The sequence below is a fragment of the Ursus arctos genome, unplaced genomic scaffold (genome assembly GCF_023065955.2).
Source record: "Ursus arctos isolate Adak ecotype North America unplaced genomic scaffold, UrsArc2.0 scaffold_9, whole genome shotgun sequence".
In the NCBI taxonomy this organism is placed as follows: domain Eukaryota; kingdom Metazoa; phylum Chordata; class Mammalia; order Carnivora; family Ursidae; genus Ursus; species Ursus arctos.
The window spans coordinates 78,382,044-78,404,682 of record NW_026623111.1 but is presented as its reverse complement, the minus strand read 5'-3'; the positions used below and the strand labels follow the sequence as shown (position 1 = coordinate 78,404,682).

Below are 22,639 nucleotides of genomic sequence, written 5' to 3'. Positions count from 1 at the left end.
ATCAGATAAAGACAGTACACAGAAAGAAAATTAACACCAGTAACTCTCACGAATAGAGACACAGAAATCTTTAACATTAGCAAAATGAATACAGGATGATACAAAAGGAATTGTATACCCAGTGCAGTTTGTTCTGGGTATGTAAAGCTGATTCAACATCTAGAAATTAATCAGTATAATCCATCATATCAACAAGATTAAAAAAACATATGATCACAGCAGTGGACACAGAACAGCATTTACTCTTCTCTTCCCTTCTAGCTAAAACCCGCCCATTGGTGTGGCCTTTCACAGGAAATTATTCACTGCATCCTAATTCCTCAACAATGTGACACACATTTGGAAAATCAAAAGCATTACTTAAGTTTAGAGACACAGATAATCATATCTGCATTTGAAAAACAACATAAAAGAAATAATTTTGTAAACTCTATTAGAAATTCTGAACTTGGACATTTAAAAGACCAAATTTAAAACTCGACAGATATACTAAGAGGGAGATTCATGATTGAGAGAAGAAAAACATATTTGTGTAATTTTACCTTTTCTGCACTTTCACTGAGCTAAATCTGTTCAGATTATACTTAGGAAAACCCTCACGGAAATGGACGATCTAAGTTTCCAGGCATTGGGTATAATAATTACCTAATTATTAAAAAAAAAAAAAAAAGGCTCAGGACCCAACCTCTTGGTTAACCAGTGACCTGTGTGATCTTGACCTCTCCCCTTTCCACAGTGAAAGCTGTAGCCAGAATCCCTCCTTTCTCAATATTCATTTGTGGCAAGAACACCACCAACACAGGCAGCATGAGTACTACCGGAAAAGTAAGTACAGTCTTCTCCTTTACATTGGGTCATGATTGTATTACCTCCTGTGCTTATTTACCTATACCTTATCACCCAAATAGTACCTATATTCCTAAAAGTTGGAGACAATCTTGATCTCAGTACCTCTCCTTCTCCTTTCCTTCTTATTAGTCAGATTATCACTTTTAGGTAGAAGATTAGCATGATCAGGATTAAAGTTCAGATGGCAAATAATATAGAGGATGGATTTGAAATTCATGAGCCCAAGCTAGGTGAAAGGCAATGAGGACACCGACCACACAGTAGTGGCAGGAATGGAGAAGAGGGAAAAGTATCCAGAAAATTTTAGACTGTGGAGGTTGAGGGAGAGAGATAAATTAAGGCTACTTCCCAGGTTTTCTCCTTAGGTAAATGAATAGACTACATGGCCACTCACTGAAACAGAGAATACAGAGGGAGAAATAAATTGTATGTTGTGTCCACCACTGGTTGGGGAGGGGAAGGAAAAGGGAGGGGAAAAGGGGACGGGAGGAAGGAAAAAGAAATAATGTGTTCATGTTCTGTTGTTGTTGTCACTGTTGTTTTTTAAAGATTTATTTATTTGAGAGACAGTAAGTGGGAGGGGGGGCCGGCAGAGGGAGAGGGAGAATCTCAAGCAGACTCTGCACTGAGCACGGAGCCTGACGCAGGGCTTGATCCTATGACCCTGAGATCATGACCTGAGCTGAAATCAAGAATCAGATGCTCAACGAACTGAGCCACCCAGGCATTCCCAACGTATTCATGTTTAAATGCTGAGTGTGAGGTACCTATAGGACATTCAAATAAGAGATGAATAAATAAGTCTAAAGCTTAGGGACAAGTTTATCCACAGATACAGATTGTGAAGGTCATCTCCAAAAAGGTAGTGATTGAATCTATTTAAAAAAAAAAAAAAGGTAAGACAACATAGGAAGAGGATTTATAGTAAGTACGGGGTTGGGGGAGGGGCTGAAATGAGAACCCCTAAATATTACCTTGCCACCAACTTTTCCAACCTTAGTCTGGCAGTGACCACCACCATTTGATGAACTACCAGAACTAATGGTCTCTATTCCCTGCTCCATAACTTAACCCTCCACCCCAAAACTGATTATCTCCCATACCTAGGATCACATACAACTCCCACAATGCAAATGCCATCCTCATGCTGAAACAGCCACTGGACTTCATTCATGATAATATCAAAAATATGACATCTATCCCCTTGTTGTATAGCATTATGTAAATAATAGTATTGTAAAAATAACTTGAATACAGAAACTGGTAGCACGAGAAAAGCTGAATTGGTATTTAGAAGCTACATATAGCATATATTTAAGCAATGATTTTTTTTTTTTTGGCTTGAGTGTAGAACTGGACTAAACCTTCTAATAATTATTAATATAGGAATTCTCCATCTCCTCGGCCTAAGGAGTTTCCCTTTCTGGCGCCATGTTCTATTTCCCAGGTTATTAGGTGCAGAGCAGCCATACTCTGGAAGCCTGGTGTGCCATTTTCCATCGAGGAGGTAGAAGTGGCCCCACCAAAGGCAAAGGAAGTTCGCATAAAGGTAAAAAAAAAAAAAATCACATTTCCACACCAAAAATCAAAGCTGTTCACTACTAATACATTCTTTTCACAATGTTCAACTCAGAAAGAAAACTACATACTCTGCTATTTCTTTTTCATTTCCATGAGTCTTTTAATCCAGCCAGACAAAAGGCTAGGGAAATACAGCATAGGCTAAATGCCTAAAGGATACTTATTTACAACTGTAATACTAATTACTAATTAAAAGAAGTTTCTATCCATAAACCATATTGTATGATTAATATAACTATAAAGCCCCCCTGTGAAATAAATTAAGGCTTCAGTTATAATGGGACTCATCCCTTGCTTTTCTGTGTTCCAATTCTTTCATTTCTATAATTGGTCTTTCTCTTCCACACTCCCACCCACAAGCTTCAGTGAAGGACAAGTGAGACCTCTGATGTACACTATGGTTTTACAGTGGTCTTTTCTGAAACCACATAACTCTGAAATCATCATTTTGATTCTGAAATTAGCTAATGAAAACCACTGAATTGCTTTAAACAAATTGTTATTGGCCCCTGTCTACAATTAAAGCTAAGAAATAAATGCATTAATATTAATGCAGTGTATCAAACTCATAAAAAGGTTTAAAAGATTAACAATTCCTTTCTTCCCCTATGATCCTCTGCCTTGTTTCTCAAATTCCACCTATCAGTGAGATCATATGACAACCGTCTTTCTCTGATTGACTTATTTCGCTTAGCATAGTACCCTATAGTTCTACCCATGTCGTTGCAAATGGCAAGATTTCATTTTTTTATGGCTGCATAACATTCCATTGTATGTGTATATATATATATATATACACACCACATCTTCTTTATCTGTTCATCTGTCAATGGACATCAAGGCTCTTTCCACAGTTTGGCTATTGTGGACATTGCTATTATAAACATTGGGGTGCAGGTGCCCCTTCAGATCACTACATTTGTATCTTTGGGGTAAATACCCAGTAGTGCAATTGCTGGGTGGTAGGGTAGCTCTATTTTCAACTTTTTAAGAAACCTCCAAACCGTTTTCCAGAGTGGCTGCACCAGCTTGCATTCCCACCAACAGTGTAGGAGGGTTACCCTTTCTCCACAGCCTCTCCAACATACCTGTCATTTCCTGACTTGTTAATTTTAGCCATTCTGACTGGTGCGAGGTGGTATCCATAGTGGTTTTGATTTGTATTTCCCTGATTTTGATTGGGAGGGGAGGGGGGTGGGGGGATGGGATAACTGGCTGATGGATATTGGGAAGGGTATGTGTTGTAATGAGCACTGGGTATAAGACTGATGAATCACAGACCTGTACCCATGAAACAAATAATACACTGTATGTTAATTAAATTTAAATAAAAAATTACAATTAAAAAAAAGATTAACAATTCTGAAACATCTTTATTTGAGACAGAGAAAACCATGTTACTCTTTGCCTTCCACACAGATTGTGGCCACAGGATTGTGTGGTTCAGAGATAAAAATGTTGGAAAATAAAACCTCTTACCTCCATTATCCTGTCATTTTGGGACATGAAGCAGCTGGAATAGTTGAGAGTGTGGGAGAAGGAGTGAGCACAGTGAAAACAGGTATGAATTAGCACCTGGAGATAGGAAATTGCAGCAACTTGGAAGCCACATCAGGAAAATAAAAAGCAGCTCTTAAATGTTAAGATCAAATGAAACAAAAGGCGAAAAGTTGCCCGTTTCTTAGGAAAGGAGGGATAATTATTTACAAATTACACAAAAATACTAAATGTATCCTTGCATTCTTATTTTGATATTAGTAAGAACAAGAAATAGATTGTAGTAAAACTGAACCTGAAAGAAAGTACAAATGAGGCAAAAATTTATTAAAAAAAGAAAAAAAGGAAACTGAGGAAAACTGTTGAAAATTATTAAAATGAGGCATATAATAAATAGCTGAACACATCAGGGGAACCAAATAGGGAAGGAGTCCAGAACTAGATCAAATATATAGAGAAATTTAACACAGGGTTTGGTTTGGCTTTCAAATTTGAGGGGGAGAACATGGATTACTCAGTAAATGATGCTGAAACAACTGGATAATCATCTGGGGAAAAAGTAAGTTGAGTTGCTATTACATCCTTTATGCCCAGGAAATATGCCATATGAATCGAAGAATTAAATGTTAAAAGTGGAACAACAGAAGTGCTATAAAATACCATGAGAAAGGGGTGCCTGGGTGGCTCAGCTGGTTAAGCATCTGCCTTCGGCACAGGTCATGATCTCAGGGTCCTGGGATGGAGCCTCCCCGCTTCCGGCCTCTCTGCTCAGCGGGGAGCCTGCTTCTCCTTCCTCTCCCTCTGTGCTCTCTCTCTCAAACAAATATATGGTTTCACTTATATGTGGAACATAAGGAATAGCACGGAGGACATTAAGAGAAGGAAGGGAAAAATGAAGGGGGGGAATCAAAGGGGGGGATGAGCCATGAGAGATTATGGAACTATGGGAAACAAACTGAGTGTTTCAGGGTGGGAGTGGGGGGCGGAATGCGTTAGCCCAGTGATGGGAATTAAGGAGGGCATGTATTGCATGGAGCGCTGGGTATTATACGCCAACAATGAATCATGGAACACTACATCAAAAACTAATGAAGTATGGTATGGTGACTAACATAACATAATTAAAAAATAAATTAATAATTAAATAATTTACTTTAAAAAATAATTTTAAAAAAAGAAGAAAAAATACCATGAGAGAACATTCTATTACCTCAGGGAAAGGAAGGAAATTTTAATCAACACAAAAATCTGGAAGATATGAACTAACATACAGATTAAGTTAACACCATAACAAGTTTTTAAAGTTTTGTTTATAAAAAATACCCCCCAAAATCAACAACAAATATGACAATGGGTAAATTCCCCTAATATATAAGGAATTCTTTAAAAGCAATTTGATAAAAACAGCCCAGTAGGAAAATGGGCAAAGGAAATACACATTTCATTTGGAGAAAATACATATATATACATGTGAAAAGATACCTAACCTCAAACATACTGAATAAAAATTTAAAATACAAAAATGGGTACTGGGTATTATATAAGACTAATGAATCACTGGGCTGTACCTCTGAAACCAATAATACATTATATGTTAATTAACTGAATTTAAATAAAAAATGTTTAAACATAAAATAAAATACAATGGGAAAACACTGTTTATCTAACAGATAAGTAAAGATTGAAAAGTTTGATAATATACAGGTCTGACAGAGTACAGGCAAATAGCTACCTCGATCCTTATTACCTGGAAAGTAAATCTGTACAACTCTGAATCTGACAATATGTAACATCATTTAAACGTGTATATTTTGGATCCAATACTCCCAATTCTAGAATGTTATTCCATAGATCAATACTCATGTATTAGCTTTCTATTGCTGATGTTAAAAAAAAAAATCGCCACAAATGTAGCAGCTTAAAGCAAAACAAATTTATTATCTCGCAGTTTCTGTGGGTCCAAAGTCTTGGGGGTGGTTGACAGAGTTCTCTGCTTAGGGTTTCACAAGACTGAAATCAAGGTGTTGATCAGCTTGGTTCTCATCTGGAGATTCTGGAGAAAAATCCACTTCTAAACTCATTCAAGTTGTTGCCAGTATCCAATTCCTTGAGGCTGTACAACTGAGGTCCTCAACCTCAGCAGCCCAGCTGTCAGCTCCTTGAAGCTGCTCACATTCCTTCTCATGTGGCCCTTTTGCCCACTTTCAGTCTCAAGGCAGCCCTGGCATATCAAATCCTTCTGCTGCTTGCAATCACTTTGTCTTCTTCTGCTTTCTCCTCTTGTCTTCTTTCAAGGGCTCAAGTGATTTCTTTGGGTCCACCTAAATAATCCAGGATAATCTCCCTATTTCCATGTCAAATGCTCAACAAACTTAACTACATCTGCAAAGCCCCCTTTTCCATGTAATATATTCACTGGTATGATAACACATTCAGTTTCTGGGGATTAGAATGGGACACTTGGGGGGGCGCATTTTTTAAATTCTGCCTACCACAGCTCACGTGTGCACAAAATATTCATTGCATTGTTATTTTTCATGACAGGGGGTGGGGGCAGACAAAACAACAGGAAACAACCCAAATGTCTATCAGTGTTCAAAGGACTGGTTAAATAAATTATGATATGTGTATACAACAGAATACTATGTAACTATTAAACAAAAATCATTAAAATGAGAAATCTCCACGATCTATTGTTAACTAAAAAAGTGAGTGCTACAAACAGGGTAAACGGTATGTCAGCCTTTATATTTTGAAATGGGTTATATCTCTGAAAGATACCACTGATACTGATAAGAATAACTGTCTCTAGATTGAGAAAAGGGAACTAGAGACTACGGTGCCACTTTTCACTTTTGTGTAGTTTAAATGTTTTACCATATGTATGTGTACTTTTGAAAAACTAAAAGTAAACTTAAAAAGCCCAAATCCTACAAGGGATTAAAAACATGAAACAAATTTCTCTACGATAATAGAGAATGGGACAGTCAGTAAGTCCATCACAAGCAAGTTATTCTAATCTTTTTCTTATGCTTCACACATTACAAGAGAAACCTGCCTACCTTTGGTCTCATCGCCAAGGACAGACTAATATAAAACACAGAGGAGAGCAAACAGACACTCTTTGCTCCCTGATAAAGAAGCTTATTCTGTGAGCATGTGGTATTCATACTATTTTACATCCAATCCCTCACGGCAGAAGTTGTATAGAAAATATAAAATAAGACTTGGCTCAATGGCTATATAACAAAATCATTTGGTTTCAAGAGGAATTTACAGGAAGGCAAGTTCCTTGAGATACAGTTGCTGAGCCCAGGGCTAGACACAGATACTAAAGACATCCCTTCTTTTCATAAGTATTTGATATTTTCCACAAAATCAAGCACCATTAAACATGGAACTAATTCTCAATTATCATATTTTTGGGGTGTCTTGTTGAAGTCCTGAAAGCCAGCTATCTCTTTACTTTGAAAAATAATAACCTAATAAATGCTCTTGCTCTTTAGGAGATAAAGTTATCACGCTCTTTCTACCACAGTGCGGAGAATGTGCCTCTTGCCTTAATCCTGTGGACTATCTTTGTACAGAAAGGAAGTAAGTTTTTATTAATATTTTCTTTTCGAAAAATTCAATTTCCTTAGAAGAAATCTAAGTTTTCTAATTCAAGATAAAAAATTTGGGGTTTTTTTTTTTTTTTTTTTTTTGTCTATAACAGACAGTCAAAATCCGGCCTGATGTCTGGTGGTACCAGTAGGTTTACCTGCAAGGGAAAACCAGTGTATCACTTTGCAAATACAAGCACCTTCTCTGAATACACAGTGATAAAAGAAATCTCGGTTGCCAAGATTGATGCAGCTGCGCCTCTGGAGAAAGTATGCCTAGTTAGCTGTGGTTTTTCCACCGGGTACGGTGCTGCAATCAACACCGCCAAGGTGAGGAGCACGTACACCAGTATGAACAGAATTCTTGGTCGATGGAGACGAAGAGCTTCATGCATCTGGGCACGTCTGATCATACGACCTGAGGAAAAATCACAAACCCACCTCTAAGCAGCCCTGAGTTCTTTACTGTCTAGTCATCCCATGGCCCCCTTCAATATCTTTCCCATTTCCTTTCGGTAGTAGTAAGTAGAAAACTAAGTCTGGACGCCAGTCACAAGTGGAGATACCAGGAATTCCTGGGAGTTAAAACATAACACAGTTGCAAAATTACTGTGTTCTCCCACATTCCAGTTCATTCTTTTTTTCTTTTTTAATTCAACATTTACGGAGCCATTCACTGCTCCAGGTGCTGACACGCAGCTGCTAACAAAACTCATCGAGCTGCTATTCTGTTGTATGATGTATCAGGTGGTAATCAAGTGCTCATAAAATAAAAGGATAGTACAAGGACCAGGTGATGGAAGAGATGCTGCTGTATTAGACCAACTGGTCAGGCAATCCCACTCTGATTGAGTGGGTTACTATTAAACTACTGTTTCTGAGACAACCCCCAAACCTTCCCAGCTACCTTCTTTAAATGGTTGTTTAATTTCAGTACTTTGTTTTCTCCCAAAGTCTGTTAGTCCCAATCCTATATAGAGAAATAGGACAGAAGGGGTTCGATTTGAACTAGTCTCATTTTGGACCCAATAAAAAATAGGACTTTGCCTTCATAAGGCATTGACATTGTAAGTGATGCAAAGTTTTCCAAAGGAAAAGAAAAAGGAAGGGCTGCAGGAAGATGAGGATGGTTTTTAAAAGCTCAAAAATAACTGGAATCAAATAAATGCTCTGTTAAATAAGTCTTAAGATTCGATGAAAATTCATTAAACTGCTTCTACTCATGCTAATTCCCAGAACTTAAAAGTCTATTTACAGGTTGTTTTTTGCTCCTCTAGCAAAAAGTATTCCACATCTAGAAAAACCCTCAGAAACTAAAACTCTCTAGTTACAATGAGTTTGATTTGAAAATGTCCTTTGCTTATATCTCATAAAAAGTATATACAGACTTGGGTCTTTCCAATTGAGTTAATGCACATGTTCCCTTTGCTTTTGTTTTCTGCCTTCACGTGCTCAGGTCACCCCGGGCTCCACCTGTGCCGTGTTTGGCCTTGGAGGAGTTGGCCTGTCTGTGATCATGGGCTGTAAAGCAGCAGGAGCAGCCAGGATCATTGGGGTGGACATCAACAAAGATAAATTTGAGAAGGCAAAGAAACTGGGTGCCACTGAGTGCATCAACCCACAGGACTTAAAGAAACCCATCCAAGAAGTTTTATTTGATCTGACAGGTGCTGGTGTGGAATTTTGCTTTGAGGTCATCGGAAATCCGGAAACTGTGGTATGTGATTTTTCCAGAGGGAAAATAACCAATCCTTCAGTCAGTCATAAGTTTAGATTTTATTTTATTGTTTTGAAAGATTTTATTCATTTATTTAACAGAGAGAGAGACAGCCAGCAAGAGAGGGAACACAAGCAGGGGGAGTGGGAGAGGAAGAAGCAGGCTCCCAGCAGAGCGGGGAGCCTGATGAGGGGCTCAATCCCAGGACTCTGGGATCACGCCCTGAGCCGAAGGCAGATGCTTAACGACTGAGCCACCCAGGCGCCCCTAAATGGATTCATTTTAAAAACGAAGCAAGCAGTGGTTGTTTTTTTAGCTGAATGTGGTTTACATAAGAGAATATAAATGGAGAGGGAGTTATTTCACAATGTGAGACTTGCCTTCTTTGGGGATTTGTAGAAATAATGTACTATTGGATTACATGGCTCTATCTTCTAGTTAGCTGTCTGAAAACCCAGTAACTGTCTCTTTCAACCTCAGTGTTTTCCTCAGCTTACTAAATGTTTTCATTCCTCACCACACATGAAATCCCTCCCTCCCCCATGTGTGTACAAAGGTATAACCAAACCTTTCTCACAGCCTTTCCCACAGATAGTCTTGCTCTGAGAAACAGCCTTTGAAAATAACTAATGGGAACATATCTGTTTATCACTTGGTTAATACAAGATGTGATAAACTATCCAGTTGTACTCCTCTTGATGCCTAAAAGAAAAATTCTAACAAACCACCCATGTCAGTAATGGCTCTCATAAAAAATTATTACTTGAACAATAAAAAATTATTGTTCTTGTTGTTACCACCATGGGTGTGTGTAGTATTTTCATTTTTTAATTTCCATTTACTGAGTCCAAAAGTGCCAGGTATTATACTAGGCAGCATGCAATTTCTTATTTATGTTTCAGCAAATCCTTATAAATGTTGTTTCAAATGAGGTCAGGGAGCATCAGAAAAGATCACAGACCATTTAGCAGTTAATCTGAGATTAGGTCCAACTCTTAAGTACAACTTTTAACCCTTGCATTGTCTTACATTGCTTTACAACAGGAAGCTGCCCTGGCCTCCTGCCATGAGAGCCATGGGGTCTGCGTGATTGTTGGGCTCTTGACAGATGTCCAACTCAACATCAGTGGTTCGTTGTTCCTCTCAGGACGTTCTTTGAAGGGAACTGTTTTTGGAGGTACGGATGAAGCAGGGAAAAGTGGAAATGCATGAGGTTTTAGAGGTGGTAAACAGAGAAATGTGTCATAAATGCTTAAGAAGGAACATAAAGAAGAAATTTAGGTTATGGTTTTTGTTTCAACACATAAATATTAGACAAATACAGTTTTTGGATGGATATTAGACAAATACAGTTACTTTTTTAAAATTTTTATTTTATTTAAATTTAGTTACTTCTTGGTAAGCTTTTTATTAATTACTAAAGAAACCAGTGCCCAAAGTTTAATGCAAATTATAAATTGAAAAGAAAAGGCAATATTGTGATCAATAATATACTTCAATTGAGTTATATATCTGCCAAGTGGGGTTCTTTGAAGAATCTACTGAACCACTGTTCAACTAACGTTAAGTGTGATCTGAAACAACTGAGTTTTCGTTATATCAACTCAAAGATATTAAACATAATGGACTCATGACTGAAAAAAAATACTACTGATAAAAAGCAAATAAGAATTATTTCCAGAAAAAATTTTTTTCATAGAATCCTTTGATTTTCCATTTTTTAAACCTGTCTTAGAACTTGTATTTTAATAGACTTTAGAAGAGCAGTTTATTGACAAAGTTAAGGAAGTAGAAAACTAAATAAATCTGCTTAGGATTCTGGTTCATAAACACGTAATCGACTACTTAAGAAGAAATGTATTTATTCAGAGATTTTAGACAATCTGAATTTTGGGGCAAAAGAGATAAGGATTAGGGGATATTTGAATTATTTGGACTAATGAGCTATCTGTATTCTCCAAATTAGCTATGGCACTATATTGTTACAGACACTAGGAGTCTTACCCAATTCATCTATGAAGAGTGGATAAATGGCGGGGCCAGCAAAAACAAACAAATACATAAATAATCCAATTTAAACTATAATTTTCAGTTCTTCCACTTGGGATAATTGGATACAACCACTGCTTTTTCCCTCTATTATACTTGAAGATGATAACTATTGGTTCTAAACACACATACTCAGCTAACTCTTATAAAATAAGAACACCAATATTTTAAATAATTCTCATAAACTATTTCACTGGCCACTTAAGCATGCATATAACAATTATTATACGAATCCTACCTTCTACAGACAGTATAATCCTCTGAGTCAACAGTTTTCAAATAATGACAATATTTAAGAAAGTGAGGATACAAGAAAGGAATGATACAATACAGGGAGATCCTAAACTCACTCTCCTCCCACAAACACACCAAATCTACAGCCACACATGGATCACTGAAAAAGATCTAAAAACTGAAAACTAGATGAAATGCTCTATACAACAAAGGATAAAAGGATCATATTGCAATGGGGAGAAGAGGCAGAGACATGGTCTTGCAAAAACTCCACCCTGGTAGAGGGATACACAATAGGGATGGATCTCAGCAGATAGGCACTTGTCCCAGAAGACCAAAGGGTTGGTACCCTACAGCAGGCACCCTGGCCCCTGGGATTTGCACAAGGATGTGATGAATCCCCAGAATGTCTGGTTTGTAAAACCAACCAGGGCTGACATTAGGTGTGGGTCCCTAAGTGCTATAGGAAACTGAGATTCCCCTCTTAGAAGGCTCATACATGGTCTTGCTTACCCCAAGACCCAGTGAAAAATCAGCAGTTTAAAAAGGGCACATATTACACGGAGCACTGGGTGTTATACACAAACAATGAATCATGGAACACTACATCAAAAACTAATGAGGTACTGTACGGTCACTAACATATCATAATAATAAAAAAATAAAAAAATTAAATTAAATTTTTTTTAAATTTTAAAATTAAATAAATAAAAAATAAAAAGTACCTGGACTATATGTGAGGGAAATGCATTTGCTAATCTGGGGTCATCAGCTGGAAGGGCAGGGGCCAGTTGAGAAACTCCGCAGTAATGGAGGCACTGGTCGATGCTGTTGTTGTACTCTGCACAGAACTGCTAGCATAGGTGAGCAAGCTTGGAGACAGCAAACTCCCATGGCCCTTACTGAGGCCAGAGGGCACAAGTGATTGTAGCGCTCCCCTGTTCTCTCTCTGCGGCAGGAAATCACGAATGGAGTTCTCCTGGTACCTAGCTAAAGTCTGTGAGCATGGGCGATTGCAGCACTCCCCTGCCCCCGACTGCAGCTGGCAAGCACGAGCAGTCCAGCATTTTCCTCCTTCCAGCCTAAAGGCTGCATGCACACACAGGCAGGGCACTCTCCTGCTGTACTGCTGAGGCCCACGGACACATGGAGTCAGGACATTTTCCCACTGCCTTTCTGAAACCAGTGAGCATGCCCCATCCCCTACACTCTGCCTGGCTAAAACCAGCAGGCACAAACAATCAGAACAAGGAATTCTCCTTGATCACCTAGTCTTTGTGGCCAAGAAGGATAGCATACCAGAGCTCTACAAAAATGTAACAATCAGAAATACAGTTCTTGGCAGACTACCACCCCTAGGGCACTGCACAGACAATAAACTGAAACACAACCCCAGACCTCCTGTGAAAAAAAGCCTGTTTATTTCACCTGGTACTCTAGCCTGAGGGACAAGCATCAGGTTTGTCTTACAACTACAGGCTAAGGAGGCACTCTCAGGAAATATAAGCAGGAAGATATCGTCCTTTTATACCTCCTTCACATTGATACAGCTCAAAAAGATTTCCCAAAAAGGAGCTTATACACTCATCTAAAGCGCTGATTCTTGCAACTGTCACCTGCGGTACACCTCTAGACCTCCTGGTTTGGAGGCCAGAGTGATTATAATTGCAGCTCCACTGGTCTATAGAGATTTACGTACTTTAAAAGGCGCTGCCTGAGGGTCTGGCTTCCAATCAGCCTGAAATTAGTGCTAATGAAATTCCTCCCCTTGGGTCACTGACAGATCTTGGTACACCCTCAACAATGGAGGCATTTCAAGAATGAATCAGGTAGTTTAGACAATCACAAAGGTTTGAGAAATAAAAAAGAGCTAGGACAAGGTTGAACAAGAAGTATCATCACCTGAACAAGGCCATTCCTTCAGCAATGAGAGAGGCAGCTGCTTCACCTAATATAGAGGAACCAGAGAGTCAAGAAAAAGTAGAACACAGAAATATGTTCCAGAAAAAGACCTCAGTGATATAAAGATAGGTAATCCACCTAATGAGGAATCAAAGAAATGGTCAAAAAGATGCTCACCAAACTCAAAAGAAGAATAGCTAAATGTAACGAGAACTTCAACAAAAAGATAAGAAACCTAAGTACCAAACTGAAGTCACATAAGTACCAAACTGAGCTTAAGAATATAATAACTACACTGAAAAACACACTAGGGGGGTTCAACAGCAGACTGGATGAGGTAGAAGAATGGACCAGTGAACTGAAAGATAAAGCAATGGAACTCATCCAGACAGAGCAGCGAAAAGAAAAGGGAAACTTTGCAAAACATAGATAACTTAAGGGACACCTCTAGGATAACATTTACATGATAAGGGCCCCAAGAACATGGAGAGAAAAAGGGCAGAAATTTTATTTGAAGAAATAATGGTTGAAAATTTCTCCAACCTAGGGAAAGAGAGAGATATCTAGATCCAAGAAGCCCAGAGATTTCCAAATAATATTAACTCAGAGAAAGCCACACTAAGACAGTATAATTAAAATGTCAAAAGTTAAAGAGAGAAACTTAAAAGCAGTAAAAGAGAAACAAATTGTTATATACAAGAAAAACCCCATAAGGCTATTGACAGATTTCTCAGCAAAAACTTGCAAACCAGAAGGGGGTAGCATGGCATATTCAAAGTACCGAAAGGTAAAAGCTTCCAGCCAAGAATACTCTACATAATATAATAAAAAATCATTATTAATAAAAAAAAATAAATAAAAAAAAATTAAAAAAAAAAAAAAAAAAGAATACTCTACATGACAAGGGTAGCATTTAGATCTGAAAGACGGATAGTTTCCCAGACAATCAAGAGCTAAAGGAGCTCATCACTATGAAACCACCATGCTGTTGTATTTGTATACACTAACAATGAGACACTCCCTAATTTCTTTTAATATAGTAATATATATATTAAAAAGCTATAGTAATCAAAAAAGTACAGTATAGGCGTAAAAACAGACACACAGATCAATGGAGCAAAATAGACTGTCCAAAAATAAACCCATGCTCGTACGGTCAAATTAATTTACAACAAAGGAGACAAGAATAGGCACTAGGGAAAGAACAGTCTCTTCAATAAGTGGTGTTGAAAACACTGGACAGCTATATGTAAAAGAATAAAACTGGACCATTATATTATACCATATATAAAAAGAAATTCAAAATGGATTAAAAAGACTTGAATATAAGACCTGAAACCACAGAACTCCTAGAAAAAAGCATAGGCAGTACACTCCCTGACACCAGTCACAGTGATTTTTTTTTTTTTTTTTTTGGATCTGACTCCAAAGACAAAAGAAACAAAAGCAAAAATAAACACCAGACTACATCAAACTAAAAAGCATCTGCACAGCAAAGGAAACCATCGACAAAATGAAAAGGCAACATACGGAATAGGATAAAATATTTGCAAATCATATATCTGATAAAGGGTTAATATCCAAAATACATAAAGACCTTAACACAACTCAGTAACAAAAAATCAAACAATTCCATTCAAAAAAATGGGCAGAGGATCTAAATACACATTTTTTCCAAAGGAGACAAACAGCTGGCCAACAGGCACATGAAAAGATGCTCAACATCACTCATCATCGGGGAAACACAAATCAAAACCATGATGAGATACCAGCTCACACCAGTCAGAGTGATTAGTGTCAAAAAGACAAAAAAATAACAAGCCTTCACAAGGACGTGGAAGAAAGGAAACCCTCGTGCACTGCTGGTGGGAATGTAAATTGGTGCAGCCACTGTGGAAAACAGTATAGAGGTTTCCCAAAAAATTAGAATAGAACTACCATATGATGCAGCAATTTCAGCAATGGAAACACTAACACAAATAGATACAGACACACTTATATTCATTGCAACATTATTTACAATAGCCGAGCTGTGGAGACGACCTAAGTGTCTGTCGGTAGAGGAATGCATAAAGATGTGGTGTATTTATATATACCACAGAATGCCGTTCAGCCAAAAAAGAATGAAATCTGGACATTTTCAATATCATGTATAGACCTCGCACTATTTTGCTAAGTGAAATAAGTCAGAGAGACAAAAGCAAATACCACATGACAAATGAAACAAACAAAACGAAACCCAGACTCACAGATACAGAGAACAGCTTTGTGGTTGTCGGAGGGGAGGGAGGTTGGGGGTACCAAATGGGTAAAGGGGATTAGGAGTACAAACTTCCAGTTATAAAATGAGTGAGTCATGGTGATATAATGCATATCACAGGGAATACAGTCAATAATATTGTATTAACTTTGTAAGGTGGCACATAGTAACTAGACCTGTGGTAACCATTTCACAATGTTTACAAATGTCAAATCACTATGTTGTACAACTGAAAACAATAATATTCTATGTCGATTTTACCTCAAAAAATTCAGAAAGTGGGAGGGGACAGTGTTAGACTGGAGCCTAAACCTCGTACCATGTACACAGTGAAGAACTTTGCCCACCCAAAATGCCATGCCATTATTAAGAAACACTGCTTCACCTAGTGTATGGTCCTGGACCCTTTCCTTGTTTAAAAAACAGTTGGAAGTATTTCTCATATAGATATGAAAATGCTTTCTAGATCACCGAGCAAAAGATAATATAAGAATACATCTTCAAAGTTGTCATCACAAGAAAAAAAATTGTAACTGTGTATGGTTACGGATGTTAACTAGCTTAGCAGTGATCATTCATAATATAACATGCATCAAACCATTATGTTGTACACCTAAAACTAATGTTATATGTTAGTTATATCTTAATTTTTTAAAAAGATAAAAACAAAGAGAAAAATATCCCAGCCATTCGTGTCATGACAGAGAGCAGTAGTTAGAATTGCTTACATATGGGGCGCCTGGGTGGCACAGCGGTTAGGCGTCTGCCTTCGGCTCAGGGCGTGATCCCGGCGTTGTGGGATCGAGCCCCACATCAGGCTCCTCCGCTATGAGCCTGCTTCTTCCTCTCCCACTCCCCCTGCTTGTGTTCCCTCTCTCGCTGGCTGTCTCTATCTCTGTCGAATAAATAAATAAAATCTAAAAAAAAGAAAAAAGATATTAACCTTTAAAAAAAAAAAAGAATTGCTTACATATAACAGAAGTCAACTTAGCAGAAAATAAAGTTTTAGGGAGTTTTGAGAGTAAGCAGGAAGGTTAGAGAACACAGCCCAGGACGGCACCAAGAAAAGTAACTGCCAAGATCCTGTCACAGGATAAGTGCCTTATGACACTGCTGCTTGCCTGCACAATCACACTACCGGCACCCTTTTCCAGGAAGGAGCAGGTCACCACATTCTGGGTCGTGACCCACCAGGCATGATACTTAGCACAATGCTAAATATAAGAATAGTATAAATGCTAAACGTAAGGATAGCGTTTCTTGAAAATCACGAGAACAGATAAAAGAGGATGCCAAGCTTACGTTGCCTTAGCTGACCCCCTTTCCCTGTGCAATTCTTACTTCCATAAAGTACATTTCATTCTTACCTTGCTTTGTACACATTCTTTTTCTAAACACTGTGACTAAAATCCCTGCCATGACTAAAGCCCTTCTCTTAAGATACTTGGCTTTGGCAGGAAGCTGCAGACCAAAACACACGCACACACAGCCTCTGAATTGCTTCCTTTCATAGGCCCCAGGACTCTGGTCTTTGCTACACATTAGATATGGGTTTACAGCTCCCCAAACACTACAGCCTGACACCAAGAACAGCTAAGATGAGATCCATGTTCTCCTCGCTTTGAGTACATTCTCCTCTGTAGTATCAGCGGTCTCCTTCAAGGGAAAAGCCTTCCAGATAAGGTGTACAGTTGGGACAGTCATTCTCGGGATGACTGAGACAAATTAATGGGAAATCTTTAGATTTCCTCAAGGCCAGCGCCTCCACCAGTTACCGGTGAGTCTCATATACAAAATCTGTTGTTTATCTGTGTACTTCCAGGCTGGAAAAGCAGAGAGAGCACCTCTAAACTGGTTTCTGATTATATGGCAAAGAAGATTAATCTAGACCCACTAATCACCCATACTCTGAATCTGGATAAAATCAATGAAGCAGTTGAATTAATGAAAACTGGAAAATGGCAAGTTGCTCACATAATCTTTATGTCTGAGTGTTTGGGACCAAGAAAAAGGTGTGTGGGCGCTGGGGGAGGCAGTAAACAGGAAGAAATGGCTGGAATTTAAGGCTTCAGGAATTTGTAAAACATTTCTTTCCCCTCTATATTTTATTTTATTCTCACAGTTTATAAAATATGTAATCCTGAAATACTTAACTGTTTACCTACCCTTACCAATAGCATTTAATTTACAGTCTGGCTGGTTACATTTTTTTTTTTGCATGACACATTGACTAATGAAATTAGCTCATAAAATTTTAGCCCAAGTTCAAATTCATAGTTTATAAAGAGGCCACTGTTGTTTTTGTTTTATATCAAAGAGGAAATTATCTTCAGAATTCCAAATTCTGGCATCTATCTTTGGCCCACAAACCAGACACCAGTCATAAATTGGGCACTGGTATTCCCCACAAGGAAATAAGCCTGCTTACATATTCTTTACCCGTGGAGCTTCACGCCATTTTGAAAAGTCTCACAACTGAGTTAATCTGCCCGTTTTCACCTGACCTGAGGGAAGGGAATCTAACTTATTTGTCTACAAAGTAAAAAAAAATTGAAATCCAAAACAAATGTTGCTTAGAAACATTTCAACTTTTTTTTCTCTTTTTTTCAGTATCCGCTGTATCCTGCTACCTTAAGTACAATATGATATATGCAAGATCTGCAGCTTATGTCACCAACTAAATTGCATTCAGTATCATTTTCACGGTCTAGAAGAATTATCTACACAACGCTGTTTCTATTTTCTTGCCTCCCACACATTCAGCAGTAGGCTCATATCTGGCTTCTACCTACCCTCACTACCTCAATACTGTTCTTATGTGACCTAATGTCACCCAGTAACATCCTCCCTCTTAGAGCTAAGTTTGATTTGAATCACCCAAATCCAGAGCCTTTAAACAAGTCACCCCAAGATACTCCCATTTTCATCTCTACCTCTGGGCCCACGTTTCCTTGCATATTTTGTCTCTCCCACCCCATGAAGCTCTGCCCATTTCACACCAAAGAAACAAAACTCACCATTCATGAGTTTTTTAAACATTCAAGCTGAAGCAAGCTGATAGAAGAGAGAGGTCTTCATTACATCAACTTAAATAAATTCCCATCGAACATTAAGTATTTCATTCTTAACATAACTCCCCTCAGAGAAACTTATAGTGATATTTCCTCTTATATAACCCAGCCTCAAGCCATCACCTAATGTCTATGGCATTCACCTCTTCTCTCCTGGATAATCAAAGCAATTTCAAGTTCTTCAATTAGCTAGGACAGTTTACTCTCAGCAGTTCCTATTACATGGCTTTATAACTAAGCCATCTAGGGATTCAGCAGAAAAACAGTGGGAGGGCAGAGTGGGCTGGGGACAGTTGTGGTATTAAACAACAAAACTAGTTTATGCTCCACTCTCCACAGAAAGGGGGTAATTGTGTAGTCCCTTACTAACGTGTCCCACACATTCTTTCCGCCAAGAAGCAGATGTGGGGAAGACAAGATCCAGCAATGGTTTGTGGCATCCAGTCTCTCTACCCTGGCTCCCTGCCACTCTGCCTAAACCCCCTCTTAATTCTCCTAGAACCAGGACTGTCAGTCCTCTTGGGATAGGACTTCCTTCTCTATCTCCTAGATATAGAGTCTCTCTCCCAACCCTCTCCCAACCATACATACAACAGGAGCTACTCCCCTAGTTCAAGTCTCTTCTACTCCAGCCTGGGCTTCCCTAGATCTGGAGCCACTGAATCAGACAGCAGCCCTGCATGTCAGATGACCTTGGGAGACCAGGAAAAAAAATGTCATTTTTTTTTTTTAACCTAAACCCACTAGCTTCATGATTTAAGATTGGTCAGGAAGGTGGGCTACATCCTCAGTCTCTCTCTCCAACTGGATATCATGATGTCAAGGGGCTCTTGTGAGATTCTGCTTCCCAAACAGAGTAAGCATCAGAGGTGGACATCCTGTCCTCCCTTCAGGATGCCTGCTCGCTGCAGATAGCGGGGACAGGTGCTATCAAACCTATTCACTCTGGGCCTTGGGATGACTCTTCACTATTTTTCCAAGTCTGAAATGGAATTTCCCCACTTTCCTATTAGTATCCCATTCATTTTGTTAATCAAACTACTGGAAATCTAATTTTTGTCTCAAGGTCTGCTTCTGGGGAATCCCAAACTAAGATAGTTGGTACCACAGGTAGTCCTAGGAAGCCAATCCTAAGGATGGGATTTGGGAAGTGGATCACTTGCCAAACAAGATGCCAAAAGAAAGCACTGTGGTCAGTGGTCCCTGCCTCCTGGTTTTCATGCCCCTGTGTAATCCTCTCTCCTTAAATGTGGGCTAGACTTATTGACACAATTTTAAAAGCAGAAATGATGAGATGTCACTTCCAAAATGAGTTCTAGAAAGACCATGGCTTCCATTCTGGGATCTTCTCTCTTGGATTGTCTGTTCTGGGAGAGGCCAGCTGTCACAGCATGAAGCAGCCCTGTGGAGAAGACCCAGGTTAGTTTGGAAGTAGATCTGCTGAGGTCTGTCAATGGCCATGTGAATAAAACTTCAAGAGGATTCCTCCTGAGTGCAGCTTTGAGATGACCACAGCCCTAGCCAACACCTCCATTACAGCTTTGTGGGGGATCCTGAACCAAAACACCCTGCCAAACTGCTCCCAGACTCCCGACCAATAAAAACTTAGAGAGCATAAACGTCTGTGTTTTAAGCTGCTAAACAATAGATGACGAATACACTGGTGGTAAGTGGTTTATAATCCCCCTTGGCATGCTCTTGTAATGCGATTACTAGAGTCTTCTGTGGTGAACTGGGCGGGGATACAGATTGCAGGACATGCGCTGGCTTGTGCAATATCGTTAGCACTTGAGAGATAAAATGGCAACGGTAATGACAAGAACTGTGGGTTTAGGTGGTTTTTGTTGTGTCATCAATATGCTGAAGGAAAAACAAAACTCAAGCTTCAGCCAACCAACCACCAACTAAAAGCACAACTGAAAACCACAAAACTTCTATAATAGCCTTTAAATTTTCCCTTTATCTCCTCTGATTACTCTGGTTTTAACTGCTGGCTGTAACGAGAGGAAAGATTAGGCTAAAAATCAGGCCTAGGATTTGATTATTAGTCAAATTGCAGAGAAGTTTTCACCTATCATTCCTCTTTTAATCTCCAACACTAAAATCAGGGCCCTGAGAGGGCAGGGGTAAGGTCTTAAAACTGCACGGGGAATATCTTCAGAACCTTGAACCGCAGCTTCTGCTAACCCTAAAGGCCTAAAGAAGTGGCCCGCTCCCACTGCCACGGGAGACCAGGTTCTCCCTGCCGCACCACAGGAGCCTTACTGAGGTAAATGCCTCATAAGATGATACCTACCTTCCCTCCCCTCATGACTTCTCTGCCAATAAGTAAGTTCAAGTCTCAGCCTGACTAGGAAAATAATTCACCAAAATAACCACAGGATGTGGCTCACATGTACCAGCAAGAACTGGAAAAGCATGTTGAAAATCAATCATGAGCATGCTGGACCAAGGGAACAGAATAAAAGGGAGATGTTATTGATATGGGTACAATCTCTCGCTCAGGATTGAATTCCTGGGGAGGACACCTGCAGTCAGTTCTGTGCTACTGGGATGGCTCCTCAAAGCTTGGGCAAAAAAAATAATGGCCTACAACAAATGAGGTAGAGATGCCAGAACTGCTTTGGCGAGGTACCAAAAGTCAAGAGGCTCAGAGAGGTTGGCATGTTACAATGCATCTGACATACAAATCTCCAAATCCACGAGATGACCACGTTCCTCGGTAGAATCCAGAGGGGGCACCCCTTTCACTAAAGCGGTAAGAAATGCACCAGTGATTCAGAAAGAACCATACAGTAAATATACACACTATCAACTCCCCTAATCTTCCCCCATGCAGACAAACTAGCAATGTTAGACACAGGGAGAGAGGGAATGCCCAGATCTTTCAAGAACTGTCAGATACGGCATCTGAGCTGACACTAATACTAGAATAACCAAAATGCTAGCGGGTTCCCCTATCAAAGTTTTGTGAAAGATGAGGCATTCCAGTTTATTAAAGAATTTACTGGGGGAAGGAAGGAATCAATAAGTTAAAGGACTTCATGACACCTTGTTTGGAAGCTTTTTATCTGACCCTACATATTGTTGGTTGCTTTCCCAAACCTGAAAAATAAAAACATGAATTCAGGAATCTAGACCCTTGGTTAAAGTTGTAAAGTCGGCTAGAAAAACTGAAGCGTCCTTAACTTGTAGAACTTCATACAAGAAAATGTACTTGGTTGCCTCCATGTACAAAGAAATAAACACTTCCCTTTCTCTGATTATTTGGCAATCAACAAGTAATAATTTATACCAGGCTTGCAGAATACCTGAGAACTTGCATGTGGCAGTCTGTCTCTGGCAAAGCTACTACTTCATCTGGTGTCTTTACCACAACTTGTATTCTATCTCTATCATAATACCTGTCACCAAGACCAAAGCCATAAACTGATTAATGTAACGGTCTGTGTTTGTTATCTATTTGGTCCATAACAAATTACTTCAATACTTATGTCCCAAACAACCACACTTATTATCTCACAGTTTCTGCGGGTGAGTTTCTTGAAGAAAGCTCAGCAAGGTGGAGCCAGTTCACAGTCTATCATAAGGTGGCAGTGAAGATGAGAACTGGGACTGCTGTCACCTAAAGCTTGCCTGGGGCTGGACAAACTGGTTTGCAGAGCCTCATTCATATGGTTGGCAAATGAGCACTGGCTACTTACAAGGTGTCTCATTCTACCACCTGGACCGATTCATACCGCTGCGCAGGTATCCTCACGATATGGAAGCTGACCTCCCCCAGAGCCAGCGATCCAGGAGAGAGTGAGACAGAAGTCACAATGTCTTTTATGACCTAGGCTTGGAAGTCACATACCATCATCTCTATCATATTCTA

At 39.2% G+C, this 22,639-nt stretch overlaps 1 protein-coding gene across 2 annotated transcripts; it reads left to right on the top strand.

The window, feature by feature from the left end:
• The first annotated feature begins 704 nt into the window (after positions 1–704).
• ADH6 (alcohol dehydrogenase 6 (class V)) lies at positions 705–20,381 on the top strand. Of its 2 annotated transcripts, XM_026509675.4 has the most exons (9): positions 705–825; positions 2,297–2,398; positions 3,850–3,991; positions 7,434–7,521; positions 7,643–7,859; positions 8,986–9,246; positions 10,291–10,423; positions 17,514–17,652; positions 18,302–20,381. In XM_026509675.4, the coding sequence occupies exons 1-9, from the start codon at positions 808–810 to the stop codon at positions 18,324–18,326; spliced, it is 1,125 nt and encodes a 374-aa protein (XP_026365460.2). In that variant the 5' UTR covers positions 705–807; the 3' UTR covers positions 18,327–20,381. The 2 variants fall into 2 exon arrangements, with proteins under 2 accessions (XP_026365460.2, XP_057165799.1); XM_057309816.1 differs by having other exon boundaries at positions 720–825; positions 17,514–20,381.
• The last annotated feature ends 2,258 nt before the right edge of the window (positions 20,382–22,639 follow it).

Coding starts and splice junctions, on each gene's coding strand:
- ADH6 (XM_057309816.1), top strand. Junction 7,522..7,642: donor TATCTTTGTACAGAAAGGAA/GTAAGTTTTTAT, acceptor TGTCTATAACAG/ACAGTCAAAATCCGGCCTGA. Junction 9,247..10,290: donor TCGGAAATCCGGAAACTGTG/GTATGTGATTTT, acceptor GCTTTACAACAG/GAAGCTGCCCTGGCCTCCTG.